The sequence below is a fragment of the Anguilla rostrata genome, chromosome 8 (assembly GCF_018555375.3).
Source record: "Anguilla rostrata isolate EN2019 chromosome 8, ASM1855537v3, whole genome shotgun sequence".
Lineage (NCBI taxonomy): Eukaryota > Metazoa > Chordata > Actinopteri > Anguilliformes > Anguillidae > Anguilla > Anguilla rostrata.
The window spans coordinates 54,906,246-54,919,024 of NC_057940.1; the positions used below are offsets into that span (position 1 = coordinate 54,906,246).

Here is a 12,779-nt window from a genome sequence, read left to right on the forward strand (position 1 = left end):
GTTTTTTAATCTCCTTGGAATGGCCTGTTCTGTTTTATCATTCTTATGGTCTTACGTAATCACAATTCTTTGCTTTTGGACTCAAAGAGGTCAGCAGTCAGCCGCAGTTCAATACAATACTACATCAGCAACACCCCAAAAATTATTTACCTGGCGTTGATGGTATTTAGTTCCGAACGGACCGTGCTACAGAGAAGGGGCTGTTAGGAGCCAATGTTCCTGTAGCACACCAACTTCTTTTGTTGGAGTTTGGCGCCCTCAGGTGGTGAGTTGAAGAACAGTTCAGGATCAGACTAGAGGATTCCGCTACAGGTGCAAAACACCAAAGGGTTTTCGGTCTTGATAACGTAGCGGCGGTAGGTAGTGAAGGAGAGAGTCCAACCGGACCACGGGTAGCAAAGAAAGGCAAACACGTTCAGCGTGAACGGTGAGTCAGCCAGATGGTAGGGTGCTGGGTTGGGCCCCAGGGCAGGGGATGGTGGGGTGCTGGGTTGGGCCCCAGGGCAGTGGATGGCTGGGTGGCTGGGTTGGGTCCCAGGGCAGGGGATGGTGGGGTGCTGGGTTGGGCCCCAGGGCAGGGGATGGTGGGGTGCTGGGTTGGGCCCCTGGGCAGTGGATGGTGGGTTGCTGGGTTGGGCCCCAGGGCAGTGGATGGTGGGGTGCTGGGTTGGGCCCCAGGGCAGGGGATGGTGGGGTGCTGGGTTGGGCCCCTGGGCAGCCATCTGGGGGAAGGATGGGTTGGTGTTCTGTCAGGAAACTAATACTGATGGGGGCATGGTCAGAGATAATGCTTTGGATGAATAAAATACATTGTATAAATGTGAGTAGTCCTGTTTCAGTATTCTTTATTTTACTCCTGTAATGAGCAGAATCTGGTTAATCGCATAACCTCTCACCAGTCCCCAGTAAATTTTTAAAAATATCTTCAGTTTTTGAAATTCGTATTATGAAGTTACTATGAACAACATTTACATAACTTTTGTTTTTACAAGGAGAGCAGCCCATCTAGCTATCTGAGGGACAAATCTGTGTTTGGTGGAATGTATAGTGCAACTATACTGGCACGAATAGAGCAAACTGTAAAGTTTGGTGGAGGAGGAATAATATTCTGGGGCTGTTTTTCATGGTTTGGGCTAGGCCCCTTAGTTCTAGTGAAGGGAAATCTTAATGCTACAGCATACAATCACATTGTACAGAATTGTGTGCTTCAACTTTGTGGCAACAGTCAGGGGAAAGCCCTTTCCTGTTTCAGCATGACAGTGCCCCCAGGCACACAGTGAGGTCCATATACAAAGGGTTGCGAGTTTGGTGGGGAAGAACTAGACTCAACCCCATCAAACACCTTTGAGATGAATTGGAATGCCGACTCCAAGCCAGACCTACTGTCCAACATCAGTGCCCAACCTCACTAATGCTCTTCTGGCTGATGGAAAGAAATCCCCGCAGCCATGTTCCATAATCTACTGGAAAGCCTTTCCAGAAGAGTGTAGGCTGTTACAGGGGGGTCTTACTCCATATTAATGCCCATGGTGTTGGAATGAGATGTTCAACAAGCACATATAGGTGTATATAACACCACCCAATAAATGGTGAAAATTTGCTCTCCTTTACCAGACATACTAGAGGAAACAGATGAGACAATAGCTGATATTACTGCATTATACTCATGAAACACACAACACATTTTCATTTCACTTTAATAAAGATTATCATCAACAGTGATAAATTTAATTTGTACAACTTTTTTGTACAACAGTCACAGTTGAAGAGGGTTTTGATAATACATGGCAACAGCATTATTTTTTAAAAACTGAATTTTGTAGTCAGAATTCAAGAGGTTGTTTTAGCTAAATTCAATTTATCATTGCTGTGAAGAGTAAAGACAGACATTTATGTCATTAGAGATGCAGTTGTCAAAATGCTTCATGGCACGACTCTTCACCATACAATGCTTCAATATGTCATTGTAGAAGCTTCGCTCTGACATAACAGTGACAGATGACATAAGTTGTACTTAGGGTCAGAACTTTTCTTGATAGGATACCAACTCAGAACTGCTCCTGTTTGAAATACATAACTCATTTTAAAGGAAAGGGACAGTGGAAATCACACCAGAGAAATACCACATTTGACAAAAGTCTTCAGTATTAAATGCAACAAGCAATGTGCCAAAATTCATAAGAAAAAAAAAAAGCACAATATAATGAGCATATTCAGAAAAGAACTGCACTCAAATGATTTTACTTAAGATAAGACTACGAGATTCACAGGTGTTAACTTATTTCCTCCCTGAGTGAAATGGTGCCATGTTCTGATGGCTTTCTAAGACCAAACTCCATTCCACCAGTATACAAGCTAACAGGTGAGGAACTACCAATAAGAGCCAATTACGCTATCTTCAGGTCAGGTATTAATTTAGTACTTAATTTCTGGAACAAATTAAAAAAAGAAAACATTATTACTTTTAATGCATATTTTCTGAGCATAGTTACTTAATCACTTAGATTTACACACCTGTTTGTAGTCCACATGGCTGAAACAAGATTGCAATCAATTTCTATTTAAATCCTTACCTAAATACAAGTTCATTGAGCAAAATTTCATAATTAAATCATTCACAACTTATTTTGCTAATTGCCAGGAAACTAGTAACTACTTGTGATAAAATAATGAAAAGGCTGCTAAGAACACAAAAATTTAAGTACCTTGAACTCCAAACATTAAAATATTTCTTTCTATTCTCTCTCCTCACACTTCCAAGGACACATTGGACCTCATTCACAAAACGTGTACGATCACAATTGATCATAATTCTTTTCTTATCTGTGTTTGTTCATGGCTGTTTCCTTATGCTAAGCACATGAACTGGGCTGCACATAAAATTTACAAACAGTCAGCATTCATTATCAAATGTGTCATGAATCCCATATAGGAACATTTTAAAGAACAAAAGTAAAGATAATTCAAGAAAAGTTTTGTGAATGAGGCCCATTGTGTACTAAGCAACTTGACGCTTAAGAGAAGATTCTAAGCTTAATGTAATGCAGTATTTACTGCTTAGACTGTCAGTCAGTCAGTTGATATCATTAAAAGAAATATAAAAACACACTGCTATAGCTGTAAAATAGCCGTACAACTTGCTGTTATTTCATGCTGTATATGTGGTCAGGTCGATCTTCTACCTGGTTAGGTGTCTAACTGGCACCTACCTCACTGTACAATTGCACCATTTCATTTTACTCTGAATTTTAGGTTAAAACTTCCTGAATTATTGGTGAGTGGCTTCCGGATGATGCATACAGCTTACAGCTATCAGAAAGAATCATTTAAATGGTAAAAAATGCTGATCAAAACAGGTTTGCATGGAAAGGTCATGGTCAGAGGTTTGGGTTAAGAGCTGTTTCATGCCACCTAAAATTTGGAGAAAGAGAGAGAGAAATAAACTGATTATGTTTTTTTAAACAATAATTCAGTAAATAACTTAATGATTTTTTTTTTAAATAAAGGTAAAGATATTTTAGAACAGCCCAGTGCTGGAGACTCACCAGACCAAACCCGTCACACTACTTCAGCGGCTTCAAGCTGTGGCTCCTGGTGGTAAAGAGAATAGCAGGTCACAGGAGTGCATTTCTCATCGTTTACTTGCTTAGCGAACACTTACTGTGAACAAACTACACTGCTTACTCAACATCCATTTATACAGCTAGAAATGTAGAGATGCAAATAAAGTACATTTCTCAAGAGTACAATAGCAGTGTCCTACTTAGGATTTGAACCTGCAACATCTACGGTGCAAAGCCACCCCATTAACGGTACTGATGCTCATACAGATGAAACAGTGGAAATGGGAGTTTTTCTAATACTCAGTCATATGTTTCAAACCGCTGGAAGGAGGCACCCAACTGAGCATTGCTCTTGTGCAATTAGGCAAGGGAGATCATGCTGAAAGAATCCCCTCCCTCCGAATATGTACGGCTGAGCTGACCGCCAGCCAAAGCAGATCTTGAGAGAGCGGCTGGACCACTGCATAATTTAAATGGCTTCTTACCATCGGCCATCAAGGACTCGTTCACTTCTTCTTCGGGTCCACCAGAGGACGCCTTCCCTAGAAAAACAGGAAAGGTGCTTAATCAGACTCATTTCCTGCACACACATTAAATCTGATAAAATCATTTCTTCATGCATTTTCATACTCAAAAGGCAGTGAACATTACCAGAATCCCCTGATGCCACAGAGTCCGTTGATCCTTTTGTCTCCATTTTTACTCCTGAAAAGCAGTGAAATACATTAAATGGCAGTGTTCAATAGCTTATTCTAAATCCTTCAATACCTTCCCAAAAATGTCTGTGTGCATATGTAAATTCTGTCAGTGGACACATTTAACAGAACTGAGTATCGTAGATCCACAAGCTAGGCCATTTCCTGTGAGAAACACAAAAGCGGCAATCCTGTTTAGGGCTAAACCACATCGTCTAAATATCCCTTGATAATGACTTAATATTTCTGTAACTTCCAGACAGAGGAGGGGTTCCAACTAGTGCTTAACATCTGCAGTACAGTAAAAATGACTCACCAGCCAGAGGATGGTTCACAGGAGCTCGGGCAGCTAAAAAGAGAGTGGCATAACTCAGGAAGGTTCCAGATACTCTGCTATTGTTTGTTGCCTCTTAACCATTTTTTATAAATCATGTAGAATTTGCTCTCAGGGCTGTCTTAGACATCTTGTGGACACAGAACTGATTGAAAATGATCGCCAACATGTCTGGTAGTTAAAGGTATTCACCTTGTAACTCTTATCTTTCAAAAATGTTACTGAAAATATGATTAAATATAAAAGAATATGAGAATATATAAAAACGCAATGTTAAAAATATGAGTGTGTGCAGAAGTCCCACCTTTTTTATCTTTCATTTTCTTGTGCCAAACGCACAGGCCCACAAGCACCGCCACCAAGACGATGAGCAAAACAACAACGACACCAACAATGGCGCCTGTGGCACAGTCGCAGTTACGGCACTTTCCATCTGCAACACACAAACAGGCAGCGTCGGTTGTAGAGCTGCAAATAGACAGCGTGGAGAAAACTTCCATTCAAACTGATCATTACTCTCGACCTACTTTCATTCATTTACCCTGATGAACTACTCAGCGATTAATTTACTAAGTACTCAACACCGTCAGATATAGCCAGTTCTCCTCAATTACACCATTTAGGAGAATTTAAAATTGTTTTTTTTTTTTTTTTACATGGGTTTGTTAATCCTTGTTAAGGAAAACTAATGAAAACAGGTCCAGACCAATGACCAGTGAGTTTGAAGGGAAGTTTTCCTCCCTGACTACTTTCGCTCCACAACCGTCACTGGAAACAGGAGTTAATAAGCAACAACCACACAAGCCCTGCGGGTTGGTTCACATCTTCAGACACTTTTCATGTGTATGAATGCACTCCATGGGCTGGTATTGTGCACACAGAGATACAAAAGTAGAGGAAGGCAAAAGGGCTTGGGTTGACTCCCCTGCCAATTAGTTTTAGATTTTAGCTGAAATACTGGGACATGGATCCATTCAGCTTCGAAATCATACTGATCCATGAAGAAGGTGCATTGATAGCAGTCACAGGAAGCAGCCTGTAAAAATGGGAAAATTGACATTGATAGGCCAAGATTACCCCAGGATTTTTCGATCAGACCCCGCAGGGTTCGGTGGTGGATTCTGCAACTGTACTTTGAGGTGTCTGATGCCTGGATCTCCAGCCACTTCCTCAGCTGGTACGTCGCCTTAAGGTCTCCATTGGGTCTCACCCCCGAAGAGGCGACCCCGTCCGATTCGGCCAATGGCACACCGTCCTTCAGGATGTCTACCGTCACATCTTTGGGGTAGAATCCGGTGGCCAAACACACCAAGGTGCGGTAGTCAGGGCTGGTGGACTTATTTGAAAAAAGATGTACCTCAGGAGGAGCTGTGAAAGAGGAGGAGGAGGAGGAAGAACAGAGTGAGCTCATATAACAGAAGCTGATGAAATGGTATGATCCACATTTCATGACCCTGGACCTCATTATATCGTGTCTGGCTGTTCAATTCAATGTTATGTTGTGTAGTGCTTTTTGCCTGTCACAAAGACGCTTTACAGAGAGCATAAGGAAAATGGGGCAGGAACCAGGCCTGGACTTCCAAAAAGCAAGTAAGCAAGGTTAAAACTTCCTAGTGAGGAGAAAAAACCTGCTGTATGGATCACCCTGTCAAGGCACTGCTCTAGTGTGTGAATGGTCACCATGGCTTAGGGTAAATTCTGACTATGCCAGTGCCAACTTTGGCTGGTAGCCCTGCTGGCTGACACACTATTGCCAATGGCATTGCCAAAGATTTGGGTGAAGCCACACATCTTCCAACGACAAGCAAATTTCTCTGACTACTGACGCTGCCTCCATTTACTTTCTACGAGAAGCGATTCTGCGCACCCGCAAGGCACACTGGGATAGCTGGCGACGCGAGGCAAGCCACCGGAAGTGACGGGGAACACGGCGCGATAACCAATCAGATTAAAGATGCGACGTGTAAACTGTCACCCCAATTCAAATTTTATTACGACCAATTATGGGAGGACGTGTGGCTCCACCCTTAGGGAGGATTCAGTCAGCTGAGATCCATGACTTAGTGCTCTCTAGCTCCCCCTGCTGCACGTTAAGCAACTTTGCTCTACCTTTACAACTTGCCATCAACTCCTGTCTAGTGGGCCGTTGGCTAAACATTACTTACAGAAAGTTTGGAGCTTCACTAATTCCTCCAGCAAGTGCACACAGACCGTCTCCAGGTATTCCTTGGTGTCCTGGCTGAAGACGTTGTCCAATTTCTGCTTGGTGGATTCAGCTGCAGGGACATGGGCCACCCACGCCATGTTCTCACTGTCGAAGGACAGGAAGTCCTCGCCATCATAGCCGTACTGGTCAAAACCATTATGAAACTTCAGCTTGCCATCAGTTGTCTTTTCCACCTGGCAGCCATGCATCCACTGTAGAATATGGACATCTGGGTCTGGAGAGGAATGAGGTTGTTAACCCACTGAAGAGTGTTATGTGTTAATTGTAAAACTCTTCTTTTTCCCCCTTCTGTCTAATTTCTGACTCGGAATGCCCAATCACATTTACAGTCCTGCTCCTATCTACAGCCTCCCTGGTGAAAATCAGTGGAGCAGACACCTCAGAACATGTGTTTTTCTCCTTAAATTTGACCAAAGGAAAAGCTATTTTAGCAATTGTTTTAGCCATTTTAGAGTTTAGCAATTGCTAAAAGTAACTCACCAACCTGGGTTTGTGAAGAAACGAGAACACACAGCGTCACTGATGCGAAGCGCCATTCAGCTACTTGAGTGCTAACAGCTCCCCCTAGTGGAGAATATTCAGCCTGCTAAATCTGAGTGTGTGTGTGTGCGTGTTTGTGTGTGTGTGTGTGCATGTGTGTGTGTGTATGTGTGCGTGTGTGTGTGTGTAAGTGTGTAAGTGTGTGTGCCTGTAGGAGAGTGTGCGGGTGTGTGTGTGTATGTGTGCGTGTGTGTGTGTGTAAGTGTGTGTGCCTGTAGGAGAGTGTGCGTGTGTGTGTGTGTATGTGTGCGTGTGTGTGTGTGTAAGTGTGTAAGTGTGTGTGTCTGTAGGAGAGTGTGTGTGTGTGTGTGCATGTGTGTGTGTGCGCGTATGTGTGTATGTGTGTGTGCGTGCGTGCGTGCATGCGTATGTGTGCGTGTGTGTGTGTATGTGTGCGTGTGTGTGTGTATGTGTGCGTGTGTGTGTGTATGTGTGTGTGTCTGTAGGAGAGTGTGCGTGTGTGTGTGTGAGTGTGTGTGTGTGTAAGTGTGTAAGTGTGTGTGTCTGTAGGAGAGTGTGCGTGCGTATGTGTGCGTGCGTATGTGTGCGTGTGTGTGTGTGTAAGTGTGTGTGCCTGTAGGAGAGTGTGTGTGTGTGTGTGTGTGCGTGCGTGCGTGCGTATGTGTGCGTGTGTGTGTGTGTAAGTGTGTGTGTCTGTAGGAGAGTGTGCGTGTGTGTGTGAGTGAGTTACAAGCCAGGTCCACAAAGCACTTAACTGGCACATGAATGCTAATGACGAATGTTGATTTCACAAAGGCCTCCGTCTCACCTGATTTGTTCTGGTGCATGTGTTCCATCAGGATTTTGATGCTGAAGAGGAACCACTGTTCCATTCTCATGCGAGACGTGCCTTTCTGCATCCATTTTTGGATCTGCATCATGACCTTTTCTGTGCTGTTGTAGAAGTCAATCTGCCTGTCATCCAGAATTCCCATAGCGGTGAAGTGATAGATTCCTGGTTGACTGATGGGCTTCGAAAGGGCGGTGTAAATGTAATGAAGATCGTGAATCTCTGGTGGGGAGACAAGCAGAGATAGTGACTGCCATTAGCTGAGGCGTCATTTCGATTTCCAAACCACTTTAGCCCAAACCACGCCCCTTGTTGCAACAAACGTTCAAAATCGATTTCATTGGTCAACAAGATTTAGCGCAAACCACACCCCTTGTTGCAACAAACGTTCAAAATCGATTTCATTGGTCAACAAGATTTAGTGCAAACCACGCCCCTTGTTGCAACAAACGTTCAAAATCGATTTCATTGGTCAACAAGACTTAGCGCAAACCACGGCCCTTGTTGCAACAAACGTTCAAAATCGATTTCATTGGTCAACAAGATTTAGTGCAAACCACGCCCCTTGTTGCAACAAACGTTCAAAAATGATTTCATTGGTCAACAAGATTTAGCCTAAACCACAGCCCTTGTTGCAACAAACGTTCAAAATCGATTTCATTGGTCAACAAGATTTAGCCCAAACCACGCCCCTTGTTGCAACAAACGTTCAAAATCGATTTCATTGGTCAACAAGATTTAGCCCAAACCACGCCCCTTGTTGCAACAAACGTTCAAAATTGATTTCATTGGTCAACATAATGAGAGCGCTGATTGGCTGAACCAAATTTATCAATTTATCACCACCTCTGCGTCAAAAAAACAATCCTCAAACAGAATAATCTAACTGGAGTACATCTGGTCCTTTACGAGTGAAATTAAAATATTCACATGTAAAAAGTAAATGTCCAACGTAAACTGGACATTTTCATGTGGGATTGACTTTTTTCATATGTGAAGGAAAATTTCCACATGTGAAAAGAAAATAGGTCGCAGTAAGTAATTTGCATCGTCACGTTTTGACATGTCAGAACGCTGGTGTGAAGTTAGTTTATCCACAAAGGTGAAAGACCACTAAAGCCTATATTGTCTTTACTGTGTTTACCCAAATTAATTCGTACTTAATACATTTTCTAAGTTTGGGACTTGGGTAAAGCCAACAAAAAATAACAGATATTTTTTAAGTCAATGCCTTGCTTTTATTTCAAGGCACTTTTATGTCAGCAAAAGAAACTGCAGAACTATAGATAAATGGCCGGTCAGGTTTTAAAGCTGAGCTGTCCAACAAATTACTCCACCACCAATACGTGAATGAATGAATATGCAACAAACGAGCGCGATTAAGAGGAAATTTAGATTGAGGGATTGAAGCAAAAAAAAATCTTCTGACTGAAATTATTCAGGCCAAGTCATATTCTCCATCTACAATTTGTAAAACAAGTTACAGAGGAGGCCCCCACATTAGGGCGTGTACACACACACTGTCCGGCTGTTTTTCTTTCTTTTTAGAAAAGGGGGGTGCCGCGCTGCCTTTTTAGAGCAGCCGCTTCCTTCCCGCCGTGCGGTCGCTTCCCACTGGTTTTCATGTAAACAAGGCGGAGGCAGCTGTAGCCCTCGACGCCTGCTAAACATGTAAAATTATGAGACTTCAGCACCACCCCACCCCACGCATAACCATTGCTGCTGTTCTCTAATGCAGCCATCAAGTTGTAAAAAGGCTTTAACCTACACTTTATTTAAATACTCGAGACCAATAGCGTTTTAAGGGAAGAAGATGCTTTTGAACAGCTTTTCTATTGTCAGTTTGCTTTTACGTGATTTCAATGCTGTTTTCAATCTATGAAATAAAACTGTCATTTTAGTCATACAAATAATGAACCATCTACATAACTTCAGTGCATATGTTTTTATTTATCTTAGTTTAACACCAAATAAAATAATGTTTTTGTTTTAAGTGAGCCTCTTATCACTCAACAGAAAAAGACACAAAACAAAACTAACAGCACCAGCATTAAAGAACAATAAGTGCAATTCTTGTGCAAAGGTTTCTAGAGTGCTTTTCACTTTTTCTGCTTTTTGGCAGTGAAACCATATGCCTGAAGCTTGGGTACACCTGATACCCGTTACAGGGTTATATCTGTGGGACTAATAGGCTATTTAACACTAGAACCGCCGCGAAGTTAATCGGCGGATTACCGCGGAAGTGACGCTTTTATTTTTAAATGAAAAAAAAAATGCATGTGTATTTCATTTTGAAAATCGGTACGGGGTTAATTTAAGGCAAGGTGTACCTTCATCGAAAAGACACGATACTAAGCTTTATCTACATACACAAATCTTTGCTGACCTGGCAGTGATTAATCTTTTCTGAAGCATTAAAATATTGTCCGGGACACAGTGAGCCGGGCGGCTGTAGACTATACCGTGAGTTTGCGCTACTGTCAGACGCGCACCCTTCTCTCTCGCTCGCTCACACACACACACACACACACACACACACAACAGTAGCCTTGGTTTTGCTGCGCATCAAAGTGAAGTTACTGTTTATCGCGCTGGAGTTACGGTGTTATGCCTATGTGTCATCGAAGCATTTCTGAGACACACAGTAGCTTGAATAAAGTCTAAAGCAAATAGTGTTGCAGTTGTTGTTTTTACTAACGTTGCATCTAGCTTTTAAGAATGGCCCATTGCTCTCGAGGGAAAATGTTGGTAGAGATGTCTTTGAAACGCACCCACCAAAATCAAGGTAAGAAAGATTAGGCTGATAGATAAATAATCTACTCAAATTACTTGTTAGCTAGCGTTAGCTAGTTTAGGCTAACTACTTCACAAACAAAACCAAACTGCGCCCATATGCGATCAGAATGCAAAGAAAGCATTGGAAACAAACAATAACTAGTAAATCATATGCAATTAATTCTTTTTTTGTGTCATGCAGGCTAGTCAGTGCCAGCGTGTGACAGCCCAACACTGACAGACAAGGAAACAGCGCGAGTGGGTTAGGGCTCGCATAGACACACGACACACCTCCTAAATAGCCTAATCACACACACACGAGCTCAGCAGTAACAATTCACAATTAAATAGATAGCCTACCTTTTTTGTAACCTGATAAAAATCCATTGCAAACAACGTCCTTTGAGAAGTTAAATCCACAACATGAGTTTTGAGCATTACTCGCTGGCGTTCAACACGTTTAACCCATAGCATGAGTCATCCTTCAGTATCCTACTCTGGCATTCATCCAATTAAATCCAAAACACGAGTCTTGTATCCTTTACTATTCGTTGCGTTAGTAAACATTGCACTCAATAAACTGATTGCAAAACGTTATACTCCCACATGCAAAACTATTTTGTTTGATCGATGTCATCTGTGTCTACATTTGTCATGTCAGAAAAACAATGAATCTAATCTAAGCCTAATTGTGCCATGATCACTAGATTTTATATAGATGTTATCATTATTATCATATACTGATTTTATATAGTGATCAGCAACCAAATGAGCGATCAAACGGAAGTTAACGCCTTTTGCCTTGGCATGACCCGTTATTATTTTGCAGACAGTGCAAAGGCAGAATACATTAACTTCCAAATAACGGTCAAGTTTGAGCTCAAGATTTTTATGTAGATAAATAACTTAATTTAAAAAAACAAAGAATTGGCACATTTACAATATTCTGCCCACAGTTCATTTGGCTGGACAACAAAACAACTTTTAAGTCATTTTTCTCAGTTCTACACTCTGGCGAGTTAAGGTCTTTTGCCTTTGTAGGACCTTCCGGATATAAGTTCGCAACAAAGGGTAGGCTATATTTTGTCTTAAAGTAGTACACAATAAGTACATTTCTTCTTTAGCATTCTGATAAATCATTTCGATACTGATGGAGAACATTTTTAAAGTAAAAGCTTAGTTTTAGGTCTAAAATGGAAAATGTCCACTTTCACTTTAGTTTTTTCGACTTACCGCTCTTAACAGTGGCAAAAATACAGAACAGCGTTAGGAAAATCATCTTCGCACCAATTTCCCAATCGATAAACCAAGGAAATAGTACAGTGTGCACTTGAGTGTTTCCATAAAAATACGAAACGTATTTTCCCGTCCGATCCGAAGACGCTAGATAACAAACGGAGTCACATATTCGCGTAATGGCCACCAGTTCTGCACTTTCGCGTCAACAGAACTGAAGCGAAAATCCCTGGGAAGGGTGGAATTTACAGTCTCTGGAGCCAACGCATGCGTAGAAATTGTATGATTGCAACTTTCAACCTTTTTTTTATGACTGGGGGGAGTGGTCTCCCCGCGCTGAAAAGGACGGAGGGCTGGAAGAAAAGTCCTACAAGACCGAACGGAGCAAGGAGAGGAGACAGACCTTGAGCGGGCTGGCCAGTGCCCCATCACACGCTCTTAACCAGTGTTCACTCAGTCTCTCCAGGAGAGGAGAGGAAGACTGATACCCCGACCGGGAAGAAGTTTTAGTTATTTTTGCTTCCCCTTCCCCCAGCATTTAAGACAAATAAATGCTTTTTCTGTCAACTGCCCCTGGGACTCTCTGCACTGGTTCTTATCCTGCTTTGGCAACTGCCAC

General features: G+C 42.2%; 1 protein-coding gene and 1 long non-coding RNA gene across 5 annotated transcripts in view; one reads left to right on the forward strand and one right to left on the reverse strand.

Annotated features, from left to right (window-relative positions):
• Positions 1 to 2,118: 2,118 nt before the first annotated feature.
• Positions 2,119 to 12,779, reverse strand: part of LOC135262129 (uncharacterized) — a 66,022-nt gene continuing 55,361 nt past the window's right edge. For 3 of the 4 annotated variants that reach the window (XM_064349005.1, XM_064349006.1, XM_064349007.1), the window contains 5 exons: positions 6,758 to 7,033; positions 5,670 to 5,960; positions 4,049 to 5,025; positions 3,546 to 3,591; positions 2,119 to 3,411 (listed from right to left, as the gene is read on the reverse strand). In XM_064349005.1, the coding sequence (XP_064205075.1) occupies positions 4,826 to 5,025; positions 5,670 to 5,960; positions 6,758 to 7,033 (767 nt within the window). In that variant the 3' untranslated portion in view covers positions 2,119 to 3,411; positions 3,546 to 3,591; positions 4,049 to 4,825. Of the gene's footprint in view, positions 3,412 to 3,545; positions 3,592 to 4,048; positions 5,026 to 5,669; positions 5,961 to 6,757; positions 7,034 to 8,128; positions 8,372 to 12,779 lie in introns of all 4 variants that reach the window. The other variant, XM_064349009.1, reaches the window with a different exon arrangement.
• Positions 8,284 to 12,779, forward strand: part of LOC135262144 (uncharacterized) — a 36,219-nt gene continuing 31,723 nt past the window's right edge. Inside the window, exon 1 of the long non-coding RNA XR_010332118.1 lies at positions 8,284 to 8,395. This is a non-coding gene — a long non-coding RNA (uncharacterized LOC135262144). The remainder of the gene's footprint in view (positions 8,396 to 12,779) is intronic.